Source organism: Euleptes europaea, chromosome 8, assembly GCF_029931775.1.
Source record: "Euleptes europaea isolate rEulEur1 chromosome 8, rEulEur1.hap1, whole genome shotgun sequence".
NCBI classification, from domain to species: domain Eukaryota; kingdom Metazoa; phylum Chordata; class Lepidosauria; order Squamata; family Sphaerodactylidae; genus Euleptes; species Euleptes europaea.
The window spans coordinates 57,180,769-57,199,588 of NC_079319.1; the positions used below are offsets into that span (position 1 = coordinate 57,180,769).

The 18,820-nt window shown below is 42.9% G+C and overlaps 1 protein-coding gene across 2 annotated transcripts in view; it reads left to right on the top strand.

Moving 5' to 3' along the window:
• Positions 1-854: 854 nt before the first annotated feature.
• Positions 855-18,820, top strand: part of RAB31 (RAB31, member RAS oncogene family) — a 156,533-nt gene continuing 138,567 nt past the window's right edge. Inside the window, exons 1-2 of one of the 2 annotated variants that reach the window (XM_056854870.1) lie at positions 855-935; positions 18,347-18,426. In XM_056854870.1, coding sequence (XP_056710848.1) covers positions 897-935; positions 18,347-18,426 — 119 coding nt within the window. In that variant the 5' untranslated portion in view covers positions 855-896. The remainder of the gene's footprint in view (positions 936-18,346; positions 18,427-18,820) is intronic. The other variant, XM_056854871.1, reaches the window with a different exon arrangement.

The window sequence follows — 18,820 nt, forward strand, 5'->3', positions numbered from 1 at the left end:
AGGTCCCTTTTTTGTAGTTTTTGGAATGAAGTTTTTTTTATTGTTTACTTGTCATCAATCCTTTTATTCCCCCTTACTTGTAGTCAATCCTCCCCCCCCCTTTTTTCTTTAGTTTTTGGAATGAAGTTTTTTTAATTGTTTACTTGTAGTCAGTCCTTTTATTCCCCCTTACTTGAAGTCAATCCTCCCCCCCCCCTTTTTTTTTTAGTTTTTGGAATGAATTTTTTTTATTGTTTACTTGTAGTCAATCCTTTTATTCCCCCTTACTTGTAGTCAATCCTTCCCCCCCCCTTTCTTTTTAGTTTTTGGAATGAAGTTTTTTTTATTGTTTACTTGTAGTCAGTCCTTTTATTCCCCCTTACTTGAAGTCAATCCTTCCCCCCCCCCTTTTTTTTTAGTTTTTGGAATGAATTTTTTTATTATTGCTTACTTGTAGTCAATCCTTTTATTCCCCCTTCTCGCACCCACCCACGCACCCACTCCCTTCCTAATTGAGCTGTTGGGACCCTGGTCCAGAAGGAATGCGCGAAGCGGAAACAATGGGCGGGCGCTGTGCTCGTGAGCATTGCTCGCTGCTGGGCTGGCGTCTCGCTCGAAGCCTGGAAATAAGCGCCCGAGCGGCGGCCCCGGTCGGAGCCCAGATCGAGCATGGAAACCGCGGCTCCTGAAAAATGCTGAAGCGCGGAGATTCCGTCCGTCTCGGGTTTGGGTGAGGAAAGCACCAAAAGGACGCGAGGAGGAGCTGAAGCCGGGCCCATGTGACCGGCGGCGGCGAAGGGCTGGGGCTGCCCAGAAATAGCCGCGGCTGCTTCCCCCCCCCTCCCCACGCTCCGTGCAATCGAGCGGGGGGGGGATTGGCTCCTCCGGAGGATGCGAAGCCCTCGCGCCCCAAGCAGATGATGGCGATACGAGAGCTGAAAGTGTGTCTGCTTGGAGTGAGTAGCGACAAAGCGGCCGGGGTGGTGGTGGTGGGGAGCGTTGCAGTTTGCTTGGAGAAGGAGAAAGCACCGCGCAAACGTGGAGGGAGAACGGGAGGATGTCCGCCGAAGAGGCTTTTCCCTTTGTGTTTCTGGCCCACGCTCGGCCAGGCTCGACTTGATCATGTCCCCCCCCCCCCCGTGGTCTAGGCATGTGTATGTCTGTTTAAGAGAAGCGTCAGCTAATTATATATAAGCGTATGTAGATTGTGGGAGTGGCGCGCAGCTGTTTGGGTGTGTTGTTAGGTTGCTTATCTGACTGCAATGAAGAAACTTGGGACTTAAGTGTGGAGGCGTTATTCAACAGACATAACACCCCCCCCCCCGGGCTTTGCTTGCAGAAACTTGGGCAAAGAGGCAATGGTGCAATCTGGTGGGCCTGTGGACAGGCGTCCCCCTCCTCCTCCTCTTTCTCTCCCCCTCCCTAGTCTGGAATTTCTCCCCCACTCCCTTTCACCAGGTGGAGGTTGCTTCGAACGAGTCCTGGGAGAGATGGGGGGGGGAACCTTATTGCCATTTATTAATGGAAGGTTTTGCATTGGATTTGTCACTCTGTAGATGCACATTTTCCCCATCTGAAGTCTCAAAACTCTGCATGGCGGCTTATTGTTGAGTTTTGAGAATATGGATGGGGGGAAAGTGCATCTCAAGAGTGGCGAATCCAATGCAAAACCTTCCATGAATAAATGGCCTGTAGGCCATTTATTCATGGAAGGTTTTGCATTGGATTCGCCACTCTTGAGATGCACTTTCCCCCATCCTGTAGACTGGGCATCGGGACCCGCATGCTTGAATGCGCCTCCAGTAAACAAAACAAGACCCCTGCAGATAGAAAAAAATCAGCACCCTACGAATAAGCTAGAGACCACAACACTTATCCCTGATACGGTTTTTATTCTCCTGCATAGAGGAGCATTCAGCCATTTGACCGTTCCCCAGCTGCCGCCTGGAATAGTACAACCCAGACCCAGGTTTACCACGTCTGAAAAACGAAGCCGTGGTTTCCTGCTGCCTTTTAAAAGACCGGTCACCCCACTTTTCAACTATTGAACTGCTGAGTGCTTTCGCTTCTCTCTGTCTCCTTTTTACCCGCAAAAAGTCGGTCCGTCCAAACATTGTGCGTGTGGTTTGTATTTAGCAAGCAACATTTTTGCTGGAGAAAGGAGATTGCTACATGCTTTAACTGAACTTGGCGGTGACAGGAAAGGAATTGCCTGCATGCAAAGCAGTTAAATAATGGACAGCCTGGTTTAACTACACACTTTTAACTGAATTTGGCAGTTGCTGGAAAGGAATTGCCTGCATGCAAAGCAGTTAAATAATAGACAGCCTAGCTTAACTGCAGTGTAGCTCACGATGAGTTAGCTGTGCTTGTCTGTAGCACCTTAAAGACTAACACAATTTCTGGCAGGGTATGAGCTTTTGTGAGTCACAGCTCACTTCTTTAGATACTACAGTGTGTCTGTGCTTATTCCTCCTTTTAGAAGAGTTCATTACAGAGTTGTGGTAAGGACCTTTCCGCTGAAACTTGGCATACACACATGTACATCGGTTTCCAGTGTATCATTTGTTTTTGCTTCCAGCTTTCTGGTAGAAGTGTCCGACTGGTGAAATGAGATGCTGTTTTGCAGGGCTATCATGCTTTGACTTTTTTCTTGTACTATAGGGATTTGCCTTGTATTCATCGTGGACAATAAAACAACGCAAGCCCGTTATTAAAATTAAGAGAATAATATTGTAACAAATAACAAAAGGGGGAAAATTTAAAATCCAGTCCTATGTTTCCCCCCCCCCCCAGAAAGTCTATTTTAAGGTGAATTTTGGAGCTTTTTGACAATTGCAGCTAGTTCATACATAATTCATTGTATATACTACCATACTACCAGTTCACCTCACAAACTATTCTAGCCAGAACTTTGACATCATCAGGACTAGGGGTTCACTCCTGTGCTGAGTTACTTGAGAGGAAGTCTCACTGCACTTACTATAAACTTACATAGGTGTGTCCTGTAAAATGAGTTAAATTCAAATCCCATGTTTGTGGATCCAAACTGGGTGGCATATCAGTGATTCTTGTATACTGCTGGTTGTTGAGTTTTTTGCCATCAAGTCATAGCTGACTTATGGCGACCCCGTAGGGTTTTCAAGGCTAAGAGACATTTGGAGGTGGTTGGTCGTTGCCTGCCTCTGCATCATGAGCCTGACCCTGGTATTCCTTGGAGGTCTCCCATCCAAATACTGCTGCAGTCTACAATAAAAATACATGTATACTTTAGGTTTACATTTTCTTCTTGCATCATATTATCTTTATGCCGGATGGTATAGAGATGTTTTTCCACGAGAATTTTTCCCAGTTCTGCCAACGTAGTGCTTGTTTGAATACTTCTAAAGAAGCTTTCATTGTGTACTGTGATCTGCTGTGTTTCACTTGGATCAGGGACAATATTTACTTAGCCTAATGAACTCATTACAGTAGTTTAATTCTGCATGAGGGTGAGTGACTTCTTTATTTTTCCTATTTGCTGTCAAGGCTACATGCATAAGAAAAAGATGCCCTCATATTTGTGGATTATTAGCACTTGTGCTTTAGACAAAAGAAAAGCATTCATATGTATGCATATGTGTGTGTGCATATATAAATACTAAACAGAATGTTCAAAATATCATTGTTCAGTAAACTGCCTCAGTTTTAAAGGTAAAACCCTTTAGAAGTGTTTTTCATGCATTAAAGCTTTGTACTCTCAAAAAAGTTGTTAAAATGAAAATATACCTTTGAGTGGAACCTGCTCAAGATATAAAGTGGGAGATATAGCCCAAGAGATATACCATTTACAGTGCCATCTTAAGCAGAGTTGCATCTTTCTAAGTCTGTTTCAGTAAGTTTAGAAGGCTATAACTGTATTTAGGATTGCAATGAAACTCTCTAGTCAGAAGTGCTGCCTTTTAACTTTAAAAATAAGGGTCATGTTCTAAAAATGACTAGACATGCTCTAGAAAAGTGTCAGGCTTTCCTTTCTCATGAGCTGACAAGACCTGGATTTGATATTCAGAAAGGCAGCTGTCCTTTGTGGCATTGATGCTAGAGTTCGATTTACAAGAGATTTCTTTCTCACAAGAAAGAAAGGAAAGAAAGAAAGAAAGGAAAGAAAGAAAGAAAGAAAGAAAGAAAGAGCTTTGTGGAAGAACAGCATGTACTGAACTTGCACAACTCCTTAGCATGTAAACAAAGATCAGAGAGAAACACAGAAAACAGAGAACATGAAGACATTTGGTTGCATCAGCTCAGACTAGTAGTCACAGGGAGGAGATCCTTCCTTAACTTGAATACCGTATCCTAGAAAACCCTCTGTTTGGTCAAGATTTGCTCATGCAGTCAGGTTTTCCAGTGGTGAAATATTAGAACCGGCCGCAGAATTTGCCAGTATGAACAAGTCCAGTCATAAAACTGCTGCTCTACATAGAAGGGTTCTTTGCTAGAGCGCTGTTTCAAAAGCACAGCCCCTAAAGTTGGCAGAAGGAGAATGCCACTCATCATCTTTAACATCACACTTATAGACCAGGAGTGTACTGTCTGGTGCAACACAGTAGTATAGGAAGGGATTTCACAAGGTTTAAATTATTCCTAATGGGTGTCTTGTAAAGTTGCTTCTTTTTAAAATCAATATGCGAGATTGTTATGACAGCTTCCTCTGTTTCTCCACTTGTCATCATAAACATTTGCCTTCAGGTTTAGCTGGATTTATCTTCTTGTAATTTAAAACTATAGTCTCTCAGTCTAGGATCTGAAGAAGTGAGCTGTGGCTCATGAAAGCTCATACCCTGCCAAATTTTTTGTTAAGTCTTTAAGGTGCTACTGGACTCGATCTCTTTTTTAGTCTAGACTTAACAGAGAGAGAGAGAGAGAATAATTCTACATCATCGTGACAATTCTTGAAATATCTGAAAAATGTTTTTTCCCCCTCAACAACCCTTTCATGATGCTGGTTATACCTGGTACTTTCTTTATATACAATACATTTTAAACTTTTAAGTTCCTTGGGGGCAGGAACCTGTCTTAATTTTTGCTTATGAAACTCTGTGAAAGCACTGTGCTCACTGATGATGTAGAACAGTGGTTCCCAAACTTTTTGGGCCACTGCCCCTTTGGTTCCACAAACTCAACCCCAGCACCCCCTACCCTATCCAACAACACAGTTGAAGGGGCCCACCTCTAGCACCCCCTGCTGCCCCCTTGCCTCTTAGTGCCCCCCTAGGTAATCCCACCGCCCCCCAGGGGGTGGTACTGCCCACTTTGGGAACCACTGGTGTAGAATAACAGCAGTGAAAGTTCTTTTCCACTCTTCAGAACTTCTCTTTGTATGCAAAGTGTGGCAATCAAAGCTCAAATGAGGCCTGATGCAATCTGGGTGGCTGCACTTAACCGTTTTTTGTTTTAGTATATACAGCGCTCCCAGCAATGTATACAAGTGCCCGTTTCTATTAACATGCATTGAATAACAAAAATGCAGCTACAAGGCTGCTTTGGGGAGCTTGTGGGTGTGTTTCTGAAAAGTAATTGTGTGGGAGGACTGAGCATACAGAAATTACTGGATTTTTGGAATAGTAAATGAACATACACCTCTTAGAAAATAGGGGGATGCATAATTGGTCGCCATGAGTCGGAAGCGACTTGACGGCACTTAACACACACACATAATTGGATCATATCTGGTGCCAGGTATCCTGTTTTTTTATGGGGCATTTGGATAGGGAAAGTAAAGGGACAAATTACTAACTGATGTTATTATTCTAGATAAAGCCTCACCAATGTGAAGTAAAATATTATTATCTATGCATCCTCGATACAAACCTTAGGGTAGTCCAAAGTGGTATCTAGCTTTCTGCAAAAAATATTACGCTACTCTGCTAATATTTATTTGTCAAGGGTGGGTAAACCCTGTTTATTTTTGCCCCTTACATTGAAGAAGAAGAGTTGGTTTTTATATGCCAACTTTCTCTGCCACTTAAGGGAGACTCAAACCTGCTTACAATCACCTTCTCTTCCCCTCCCCCTAACAGACACCCTGTGAGGTAGGTGGGCCTGAGAGAGCTGTAACAGAGCTGTAACTTGCCCAAGGTCACCCAGCTGGCTTCGTGTGTAGGAGTGGGGAAACAAATCCAGTTCACCAAATTAGCCTCCGCTGCTCATGTGGAGGAGTGGGGAATCAAACCCGGTTCTCCAGATCAGAGTCCATTGCTCCAAACCACTGTTCTTAACCACTACACCACGCTGAGTCTGTCATGTAATGTAATAATATAGTTGCAAAGACTTCTGATGCAGCAGAGCGGGGGTAGGCAAACTTTGTGGCCCAAGTACCAAATAACCCAGGACATTTGCCTGTGAAGATTTTGGTGTGCCAACAGCAGGCACAAGGAATGGGAGAGACAAGAGCTGTATTTGGCCAGACACTCTGGGAACAAGCTGAGCACCGTTGCTGCCAGTGCTCCAGGAGATCACCTTGGATGGAAAATTGGACCTGTGTTCTGAGCAAGTGGTATGGCTTCCCACTGTTTGGAATGTTTGCTTTAGGTTCCCTACCCACAAAGTAGGATGTATGCATTAATGAAGAATGCAATAAATTTGGATTAGTGGAGGGAGAGAATGAACTGTTCACTAGGCACTACATGGAAGTATGCTCTTTTGAACTCAGTAAGGCTTACTTCAGAGTAAACAGGCATAGGATTGAGCTGGGATTTCTAACAACAGATAATCTTTGTTGCAATAGAAGCAGGAAGAGGTTCATGTCTGAAGGAGGCTGTGTGTACATGAAGGCAAGAATTGGCGGGGGTATGTCTATTATGTAGGGGAGATGCATGTTTCTGGAGTATCGGTGTCTAGGGAGTTAGAATCACCAATTTGAAAAGCAGAGAAGTTTGCAAGGGCAGTTTTATTTGAGTATTCTTCCTCCTCCCTCCCCCACATTCATTCAACTAATGAATTCATAGGTAGTACATTACACTGTCCAGAACAGTAGAAAGCAATTGTGATAGCAAAACAGCCTAAGTAGTATCTGATGGGAAGTGTGACAATACCGTCTCATATCATTCCTAACCTACTCCAAAGTCAGTGTGTTGGGTGTAAGTCTTAAGTGCTTCAGGTTTAGACTGGTGACGTAACCTCTGAGCTAATATTTTACTTAGGCTGGCTACTGTAAGCAATGCTGAACTCAGCAAATGTGAAGCAATCTCCATTCTATATACAGGCTTCTTTAAGGGCACATAGTATAATATTTTTCTATCCAACTTCTGTCTAAAGCTGTTTCTAGTTACAACGGTGACTACTAGTAAATGACCACTCCAAGAAAGCAGTAGTGGTTATACTAAATACACTCCAAATGTATTAGTTTGCTTGAAAAATTGGGGATATTTGTGCTGAATCTGTTTTACTAAACTTTCTTTATTTCCACTTCCTGTGCCTCATGAGCGCTCAGAGATTTGTCCTGGTGCCAGACTGTCTAGATTGCTTTATACAGGGTTTCTATTGCTTTAGCCTGTTTTCTTTATTTCAGATTGCAATTTTTTCGTAATTACTGTACAGTAGACCCTTTCCATTCAAGGATTTGTAACTTGAAATTTCAATTTGAGGACTGTGGCCTGTCACATGTAGCTAACCTGCATACATATTTAGATATACTTAATTTTCTGTTGACAATTGTTAATTTCATATAAAATAAGAAATTCACACCTTCATATTACATGAATAAAACTGCCCAATGATACATTAGATAGTTAAAGTTTTACTGAAATTATATTAAACAGCAGTATAATATTGCCATGCAGATTTAATGGGAATTACATATTAGGGGGTTATGTGATCCAGATCAAAGTAAAGCATTTAAATCGAGAAGATTTTACTGGGAGACATTTTAAGCATATGCTTTATTCATCCGCTTTGCATTTTTATCCTTCCCTTTCTCCAAAGGAGTTCTACATGTATGTTGCTCTCCTGTCCTCTTTTATCCTCATGACAGTTCTGTGAGGTTGAGAGAGAGACTGGCCCAAGGTCACCCACTGAGGTTCATGGCTGTGGGGAGTTGAACCTAACTCTCCCCATTCCTAGTCTGACCCCAGTCTACCATGTTGGTGGTCTGTATGTAATTATACACAGATATTCTAATAAGCCATGTGTTGGCATTCCTGTGCAGGTGTTCAGGCTTCTACTAATAACTAAGACAGGGAAACATTCATTTTCCTCATTGTTTCCTGGGAGGGCAATAATTCATTTCCTGTAACACTTTCATGTTTTGCCGAGAAGAGATAATTCCAGAATTCTTCAGATACACAGTAACCTACCAATTCTTACTTAGATGTTGCTGACCTTCACATGTTTCAGAAATTCTTGAAAAAATTGGGTGAAGTTTGGGGTTTATGGAGGGGAAGGATAGAGGTGGGGTGAGAGGGAGAAGCCAGCGTTGTTAACCTTAATCTGTAGGCAAGAGTTCTCCTGGTTTCTGCATGTATGTTTATAAGGTGATGACAGGGCCTGTGCTAGAAATAAAACACCCACACAAGGCACAGATCTGGAGATCCGTGACTCACACTAAGAAATTGAATTTGGGATTCGAGGAAAGCATTTTGCAAGTGTTTCCCAGATGCTGTTTTAACCAGAATCTGGAAAATGTGGGCAAAATGCACAGGGAGAGCGAGGTGACCTCTGACGGGTAGAAAAGGCACGCACAATCAAAAGGAAGCCCTGAAGCAGTCGGCGGGGGTGACCACAGGGAAATGTCCCTGCATAAAAGGCCTGTGTCATGTCTATGCGTACTGCAATGCCTAACAGTTATTTAATGATATCACTAATAATAACGTGAGGCTTACGACACATCGTGCAAGCCATAGGCATCCATTTGATAGAAGCTGGATTTCTTGAAACAGATCCTTGTAATGCAGAAGTTGTAGGTTCTGTAGTGTTTGTTAGTACCTTGAGATTGTGATGTTTGTTTTCACGTGCATTATCTTTAAGTGTCAGTCAGTAACTTTGTAATACATTATGTGTTAATTAGCGGATGAGTTCTTAAAGCAAAAAAACCCTTTCTGATTACTAGGAATGTTTATACACCAGAATATACACCAGAGAGCCAGCGTGGTGTAGTGGTTAAGAGCAGTGGTTTGGAGCGGTGGACTTTACCGTATATACCCATGTATAAGCCGACCCGCGTATAAGCCGAGGTGCCTAATTTCTCCCCAAAAATGGGGAAAAATTAGGCACCCGCGTATAAGCCGAGGGTCGGCTTATAACCCCTCCCCCCCCGCAGGCTTACCTGACAGGGCTCTCCAGCGGCGAGGGTCCGGCGGCGGCACGGCCCGGGGGGGGGGCCTGGGCAGCCTTCCTGCGGCTGCAGGAGGCTGCCCCAGGCCGCTCCCGGTGGGAGGAAACGGCGGCGAGGCCCAGGGGGACCCGGAGCAGCCTTCCTGCGGCTGCAGGAGGCTGCCCAAGGCCCCTCCCGCCCGGGAAAAATGGCGGTGGGGGCCGGGAAGGGCCGGGGCAGCCTTCCTGCGGCTGCAGGAGGCTTCCCATGGCCCCTCCCGGCCAGGAAAAATGGCGGCGGGGGCCGGGGGGGCTGGGGCAGCCTTCCTGCGGCTGCAGGAGGCTGCTCAAGGCCCCTCCCGCCCGGGAAAAATGGCGGGAGGGGCCGGGGCAGCCTTCCTGCGGCTGCAGGAGGCTGCCCTAGGCCGCTCCCGGCGGCAGGAAGCGGCACGGGCCCGGCGGCGGCGGTAAGTTTTCCCCCTCCCTCCTCCCTCCCTCCCCCCGTATTGACCCGCGTATAAGCCGAGGCCGGCTTTTTCAGCCCATTTTTGGGGCTGAAAAACTCGGCTTATACGCGAGTATATACGGTAATCTGGAGAATCGGGTTTGATTCCCCACTCCTCCACATGAGCGATGGACACTAATCTGGTGAACCAGGTTGGTTTCCTCACTCCTCCACATGAAGCCTGCTGGGTGACCTTGGGCTAGTCACAGCTCTCTTAGAGCTCTCTCAGCCTCACCTTCCTCAGAGGGGTGTCTGTTGTGGGGAGGGGAAGGGCAAGTGATTGTAAGCCAGTTTGAATCTTTCTTAAGTGGTGGAGAAAGTCAGCATATAAAAACCAACTCTTCTTCTATCAGGAATGTGGGTTAAATGGAAGGAGACATTCAATCAAGCACATTTCTTGTCATCTGGTCTCTCAAGTGGAAATGTAAATTAGTGGGATCTGAATGTAGTACTATAGTTGACAAAAAAGTATTCTGAGAGGATTTAAAAGTTTCCACAGGCAGATTTCATATCCATAAAGATCTCTCGCAAATGAACAATTTGACTTTGGTAGTATGTAATTATTGTGGATAACAACAAAAGTTAAGGCCATCCAAGGACTTGCAGTGAGATCAGCAACATCCTGTCATTATGCTGACTAAGAAAAAAAATGCTTTGGAACAAATATATTTCTTAGCTGTTGTTTATACATATTTAAGGTTTTAAAAATGTGTGTTCTACCTCTTATGAATATTTTTGTTTTCTAATCATATGCATAACGTTGCTGAGTATTATGGCCACAATTACGTCCCCATTAGGCAAGTATCAAAATAACTTTTATATATAACTGGGGGACATCAGAAATGCAGGCTGTATAATGAAAACAAGTGTTGTAAATAAGTTCAACAACCTTCACCAAAGAGTTTCAAGTGGCCACTTACTCCCTTTTTCTATATGTTCCATATTAATGTATTCCTTGAAGCCCTAGTCTATACATGATTGCCAAAAAGTAAACTTTGTAAGTGTGCATAGCATTAAATCTCAGAACCGGGGCCAGAAGGAACATTTGTTACAGCACAGTTTTTGTACCTCATATAGGGGAAAGGCAAAGTCATTTATTTTAAAGATTCAGTATGTCGGTAGTACCACCGAAACAGCATATCAGCCTAGCTGGTTTTAAAACTACTAGAATAAGGTTTTTTCTTTTTTTATGGCAGCTGTTTAGCCAACTGGTTTGCTTTACTTTGATTCATTTTGTTACAGTTTATTATTGATTATAGCTTAAGGGACAGTTTTTAGTTTGCATACAGCTGCTTCTTTTATCACTGCATCCCTACCCTGTTAGGGTGCTGCCCATAGTTTAGGGAGAACTGATGAAGGTTGAAACGATGGATCAGCGTAGGCAGAAAAGTTGCCTAGACCCAGCCCAACAACCTGGAGTCATTTCACCAGGTAGTAATGAAACTGCCCACCAGAACATTTCTCTGTAAATACCAACTCTGATGTGGGAGACAAAATGGAGAAGGCACTGTGTTGTGGTATGGGAAGAATTAAAAATGGAAATGTGCTAAACATGTAGAGGTTGCAGAGATAACAATGTTGGTTATACCCTCCCTGAACTTCATTTTGCTGCTGATGTACAGTCGTTATAGAGATACGTCTGTTATGTAGTGCTCCAAGTCTAGGGCCCTGGAAAAAACAGTCTCATAATGCATACCTTTATTCTTTTTGTGTGTGCGGTTTTTTGTTTTTTTTTACTCAAGTAATACCAGATGGGGGAAAATTATTTATTACCATGGAAGCAAAGAATTGGAATTCCAACTGGAATTCCTTCTGGTACATATACTGTGCTTAAAGGCACTGGCTTGTTTTTATCTTCCAGCGTCAGATACAGGCCTTTTCCACAGGGCGACACTTCCGTATGGAAGCCCTGCGATGCAGCACAGCAGTGAAGGGGCTTTGAGGTGGCAGCTTTCCCTGCATTTGCCCTTACTCAGCCACCATGGCAGCTCCCCCCCCATGCACTATGGGAGGGGGGACTTCTTCTGCATTAAAAAACCCAACAGTAATAGACATACCAATATAGCATATAGGTATGCCAGCTGCCAATTAAAAACAACAACCACTCAAAAAGCCCCCTAGTGGCATACAGGGGAGGGGGAGCTGCCATGGGAACTGTGGAAGGAGAAACAGCTGCTCCATGGGCAGGACCAGGAACATCTGGACTTTCCTACCCACACGGAAGTTATCGAGGCTTTGCTGTGATCTTTCCCTGAACTGTGCAGTAAAGCTGGTTTGGGGAAGATTGCTGAAAAGTGAAGGAAAACCTGAGTAGTACACAGAAGCGCCATGATGCTGTGGAGGAGGAAGGAAAGAAATCCACTTTGAACCTGGGTCAAATAGCCCTCGTGGAAACAGCCATAATGATGTGGCTGGTACTTGGAACAGTTTGGGACTTTGGCCTGTGGATGGCGGTGATATTTTAAAATCCAGGGTTGCTTTTCACTAACTGTTTCCTTACCCTTTGCTCTCACTTGCACAAACTGCTCTGGTTGATAATGCAAGCTTCCCTGAGGTTTGATTGCTGCACATCCTTTGTAGAGCGCTGCAGTAAATGTGAACAGATCCTGTTTATGATCACTGCCCAACATTCAAACACAAAAATGAAACCACTGTGTTTGCTGTGAATAGAGCTGGCCAGCGTTTTGTTTCTAGTAAGCCACATTGGAATTATTTGAGTAAAAAGAAATTCTAATAACTGTAGCCAGAGGCTATATAATTCCTCCCTAAAACATTATATAATTTGTATTAATTGACAGCCAGGTTAAAATGCGCTCCAAGAAGCATAACAGAACTTTTAAATGGGGCTTTAGGAACATGACTGCTCTAGTAAGACATGGAAAAAGTTGCTGAGCTTTCAGTGTCGGATCAGCTGGGAGATGATTAAAGGCTCTCTTTGTCTCAACGCTGGCAGCAAGAGGAAAGATTTCCTTATGTGTTGGATATAAGGATCCCTTCAAGGCATTTTCCTCTATTACAAAGGTTGCTCCATTTTTGCTGGCTGCCAAATTTCAAATCATTTGGTCTGACAGCATAGGGCATCCAGTATGGTAGGAGTAGGATTAAATAATTGGAAACAATGCAGTTAAATGCATAACCCAAAGAAAATAACATACCTTAATGCAGAAAGTGCATTACAAAGGAGGAGGAGGAGAGGAGGAGGAGGAAGAAGAAGAGTTAGTTTTTATATGCCGACTTTCTCTACCACTTAAGGGAGACTTACAATCACCTTCCCCTCCCCACTACAGACACCCTGTGAGGTGGGTGGGGCTGAGAGTGTGTGACTGGCCCAAGGTCACCCAGCTGGCTTCATGTGTAGGAGTGGGGAAACAAATCCAGTCCACCCGATTAGCCTCTGCCGCTCATGTGGAGGAGTGGGGAATCAAACCCGGTTCTCCAGATCAGAATCCACCACTCCAAACCACCGCTTTTAACCACTACAACATGCTGGCTCTCAGCATGGTGTAGAAGACACTGCAGAAGAAGCAAGGTGATACATACAATAAGCAATATGTAATCCTATTGCTTTATAAAAGCAGCATCCTGAGCTGTTCTGTTACGTTATAGTTCTAATCCATTTTTTAAAATGCCCTGCTGAGCATGTCTCTCACTAGCTACTCTTACCCTTGTCAGTCCAAAACTCTGACTCCTTCTAGGTGTGAACAGTAGGGTAACAACCACTCTTCCATGATATTTTTAATGTCACCTCGGCAGTACTCGTGTACTAGTGTCGCACTTCAGATACTGTGGGATTGGTCATTACCTTGAAAGTAATCCTTTCGTTGGGAGATTGAACTAGAGATCCAAGAGGGAAAGTTTTTGCTGTATCTGTGTGTAGATTTCTGTAGAAGTCTAGCAATGTGGCTTAGTATCTCTGATAATGTGTTTCCAGCTAATAAACAACTTAATAAACCTACAGACTTTGTAATTCAACTTTTTCCCAAGTGGCATGAATTTTTATATGCCAAAGCGCGTAGCGATCTGACCAGTGCGGTTGAATATGAAACTTTAATTCAGCCTAAAGTCCAGCCAATTTCCATTGTATGAAGAACAATTAAAATAAACATTTTTAGGTACATAAAAATAATAAAAGAAACACCCAGCCGTAAAACATATGATAAGACCAAGATCAATACAATAATCTTGTGCATTATATTGGTCTTGAAGAGATCTGATCTTGTAATGTTCAAATAGTAAACTCATACTAATGTTCCAGGTGTAATCCAGTAATACAGTGTCGTGTCTGGTTGAAGTCAAAGAACTAGAAAGAGGCATCAGTGTTTTCACCTTAAAACTCCCCTTAAATTTAATTGTACTATATTTATGGGCGTATGGGTGTAATGTTACTTTTAGATTAATATGAGTGAAGTACTGGTTTTAGTTAATTAACTTAAACAGTAGAAGTGCCATCTGAGTTTGTACTGTAACAAATCTTGTGTACAGTCTTCCCCTAGTGGCAAGATGAGAGAAAACACAGAGGAATCAAGGCTCATGACCCGGAAAGCAAAAACACCGTCCAAAGTATACATACACAAGGGATATTTTCCACAGCTTTTCAGCTTGAATTGCGTTTTTAAAGTTTATCTCACAACCCCCCCAAATTTGCTTAGAATTAATGCAATCTATTTCGACAAAACCTGCCTACAAATGTAATCAGGATATTGATTTTTTTACTTCCTGGCAGTTGGAAAGTTCTGACGCAAGCCAAATCTTCTCCCAGTCAAAATCTATCTTGGTTCTATAAGAGATTTGAAGAAAACAAAGAGGGGACCCACAGGGGCTTGCAAGGGGCATCTCATTTTTCTCACTCCCAGTATTTTCTCTTTCCCTTCATTAAAAGCATCCATAGCCTCTCCTCTCCTCTTTTTTTTTTTTTGTGCTTCTCTTATTTCCCACCCACAGGCTAATCTACCTTTTACCTGCCTTTCTGTTTCCAACTTTTCCTCCTTCCCTCCCCCTGGCAGCCTGTATGTGGAAAAACTATGGCCCAGGTGTGCAGTGGCTGCTAGTGCAAGGCCAGGATCAGTTGCACAGCGGGGAACCTGCAAGGACTTGCAGGGGGTACTTCACTTTCCCCCTGTATCCTCCTTTCCATACTATTTCCTCTTTCCTTCCTCCAGGAAACCTCCATATTACCTTTCCCTGCTTCCTTCTCTCTTTCTCACCCACCAACCAACTTACCTTTACCGTACTCCATCTTCAGCTATATTTATTGTTTATTTACTTCATTTATAACCAGTCTCTCTTAACAATGGGGACCCAAAATAGCTTATATCACATTTAGAATTAGATATATTGGTGAACCTACATTTTTATTTATAATGAACACATCTGATTGTGATTTGCCTACTGCAATGTCTTCTTTTTCTGGGGAAGTTAAAAATGGTGTCCTATTAAGTCATACAGCTGGGTGTATTCCCAGGAAAGTTTCCTTAGGGTTGCAGCTTTAATTTAGTATCAAATGAATGCGCCAAGTACATTGTTGGCTGAGTGTCAACTATTAAGCATATGAAAGCAAAAATTACACAGTGGCAAGCTTGGTCCCTAAACTTAGGGGGAAGGGCCCTAGCTCAGTGGTAGAGCATCTGCTTGGCATGCAGAAGGTCCCAGGTTCAATCCCCGGCATCTCCAGTTAAAGGGACTAGGCAAGCAGGTGATGTGAAAGACCTCTCCCTGAGACCCTGGAGAGCCGCTGTCAGTCTGAGTAGACAATACTGACTTTGATGGACCAAGGGTCTGTTCAGTATTAGGCAGCTTCATGTGTTCTACCTGGAAAAAAACATAGCTCTTGGTTTGGTTGTGTAGAGTGAACCATGTGTATGTACATAATGTGCACATACAGGGTTACTACGGTTGCATGTAGGTTGGGAGTGAAACTTGCTGCTCTGATTCCAGGGATGGACTCAAGTCCAGTAGCGCCTCAGAGCCAACAAAATTGTCAGGGAATAAGCTTGCAAGAGTCCTGCAGACCAACATGGCTACCCTCCTGAAACTGATCCTAGGGAAGCTCATTCTGTCCAGTTGTCAGATGTAAGTTAGGGAGAATTGTGGGCATCAGATGGTAACAAGTTTTAGGAATGGTCCTTAGTGCGTTTGGGGGCTTATTCTTGTCTTATGATGCAGAAGTTGAGAGTTATCAGGGATGTTCTGCTTGTTAGCTGACTTCTGAAACTGGATTCATCCTCAAGTGACTAAGGGCTGTCCAGCTGTTCCTAAAATAGATGTGTAAAGGAAGAAACACTCCCCTTTTAGCATCTGCCATTATTTGAGGATCTGAAAGTGCATGTTTCAGCCAAGTTTATTGCTGAATTATAAAGCAAAACAGCATAGATTTTGCAGGTCCATCAGTTCTTCTGCTTTCTGAACTTTGAGGGTTTAATTTTCCTATTATCAAAGTTTTGAGCTATGTCTGAAAGAATTAAAAACATACTTTTGAAAAAAAAGAGGAGTCAAGCACACCAAACTTATAAATGCTTCATCATTTCCACAATGGAATCAGTAATTGGCAGTGCTATGGCTGCAGAAGTCTAACTGTTAAACAACAGGACAAATTTATGAAGAGCAAATTCCATGAACTTCAGAAGACGAGTATATGCATAGGTACTCAAAGAACAATTATTAAAAAGATCTTGAACTCTACTTGTATGTTACTCTACTTGTATGTTAAAGTCTAACAGATTCATTTTAGCATAAGATTTTGTAGACTGGAACCCACTTCATCAGATGAATAAACAAAAATCTGTGAGGTCAAAAGACCATGAAATTCAAGAACTACCAAATGTGACATTATTGTATAAAATTCAAATGTATTCAAGATATGCACAGTGACCATTTACAGTGACCATGTTACACAGCGGACAATGGCCATGGCAACTGGTAATAACATAGGGTTGGACTCAGAAGTGCCCTTGTGTGAGCAGATAGAACTTTGTCTTGTGCAAGGTGGGTTTTCCCCCCCATGGTTTTCCCACCACTCAAACTGTTGCTCACCATGCTGCTTCCCACAATATTATTGAGAGTCCTTCGCATTTCAGGAGCGGGTTTATAGGTGGCGCTGCAGGTGTGTGTGTGTGGGGGGGGGTCTGTACCCTCAGAAGACTGGTGGAAGTGGAAACAACCCATTCTGCAGAACGTCTGTCCCTGTTCTTATTAAACTGATTGATACTTGTAATAGATAAGAAAATGGCTCCTCAAGCCTTGGAAAATATAACCAAATTTCTTGATGAATTCTAATTTAATAATTTCACACTGGAGTTTTCCTTTGAAATTGTTATGTTGAACAGTGGAAACTTTCAGGCCGGTAAGAATATGTCCTGAGACACTGAAATGTTTTTCCACTAATTTCCGAATACTGCAATGTCTGCCTACTGAGTATTTTGTTCATTTCATAATATCCATAAACATTTATGCCATAATAAATCTGCCTTTAACAGTGATGCGCTAAGCAAAGTTACACCCTTGTAGGTCCACTGGTTTCACTAGATTTTGATAACCTTATAAGTCTTAGGATGCCAATGTAATACTTTCTCTCCCTTTCTTTTCCTCTCTCTCTATCTATGTCACTCGCTGCAAGTTGCAACAAACTTAAGACAACTAGTCCTTTGGAATTGATTAATTTGCCATGTTTCTGGGAAGCAATTTTCTTTCAATTTTTGGATTGTAGTGAGTGGTGCGTGTAAAAGTCTATGAACAAGAGATAGATCAGGTTGCTTGGAACATATTTGGTTTTAAAAGCTGAAAAGGAAACCATTTGACCACAAAAGCGGAAATGCGTTTCTTTTAACCCTTAGAGATTAAGTTCACATTCATACTGTGTGCAGCAAGAACAATGACCGACTTGCTCAAATGTGGCCAGAAAAGACTTCCTAAAGTGTGCTGTGCTGCTTTGGGATTTGCAGCAGCTCAAATGAAATCAGTTGGCGATGTAAAATTTGGGAACAGAAGCAGCAGCATACTGCCACAATGTGTTGTTGTTTTTTTAAACTGTCAAGTTGCAGCCAACTTATGGCGACCCCGTAGGATTTGCAAGGCAAGAGACATTCTGAGGTGGTTTGCCATTGCCTGCCTCTGCATAGTGACTCTGGTATTCCTTAATGGTCTCCCATCCAAACACTGATCAGGGCTGACCCTGCTTAGCTCGGGCTACCCAGGTCACATGAACACACATGAACACATGAAGCTGCCTTATACTGAATCAGACCCTTGGTCCATCAAAGTCAGTACTGTCTACTCAGACTGGCAGTGGCTCGCCAGGGTCTCAGGCAGGGGTCTTTCATATCACTTACTTGCCTAGTCCCTTTAACTGGAGATGCCGGGGATTGAACCTGGGACCTTCTGCAAGCCAAGCAAATGCTCTACCACTGAGCCACAGCCCCTCCCCATTTACTGACTGGAATATGCTGGAATCATTTGAAATACCATCACAGTGTTAGAATTTATCTTTGCTGAACTGTGAACATTTACTGTTATTGAATATTGAGTACATTTTTCATTTCAATAGTTTCAAAAAATATTTGTTCTTCTATTCTTAATATACAGGATACTGGCGTGGGCAAATCAAGTATAGTTTGCCGATTTGTTCAGGATCATTTTGACCACAATATTAGTCCTACTATTGGGTAAGTATTGTGTACATTTTAAAAAAATATATCAAACTAAATAAAGATTATTATAATTCCTTTGTACTTCAGGGTACTGGGAGAACTCTCTAAACACAAAAGTGCGTATGTTCACAGTTGTATAATATTACTGAGTAAGCCTGTTAACTTCATTTTTAGCTAATGCCGATGTAAAACCACTTTTCTTTCTGTGCCTCTCATTATCAATCATGAGCGACACATTATTCACTTCTCTTTTTTGAGGCACATGCTCACCAGCGTGTTGTAGTGGTTAAGAGCGGCGGACTCTAATCTGGAGAACTGGGTTTAATTTCCCCACTTCTCCACATGCAGCTTGCTTGCTTGGTGACCTTGAGCTAGTCACAGTTCTCTCTGAGCTCTCTCAGCCCCACCT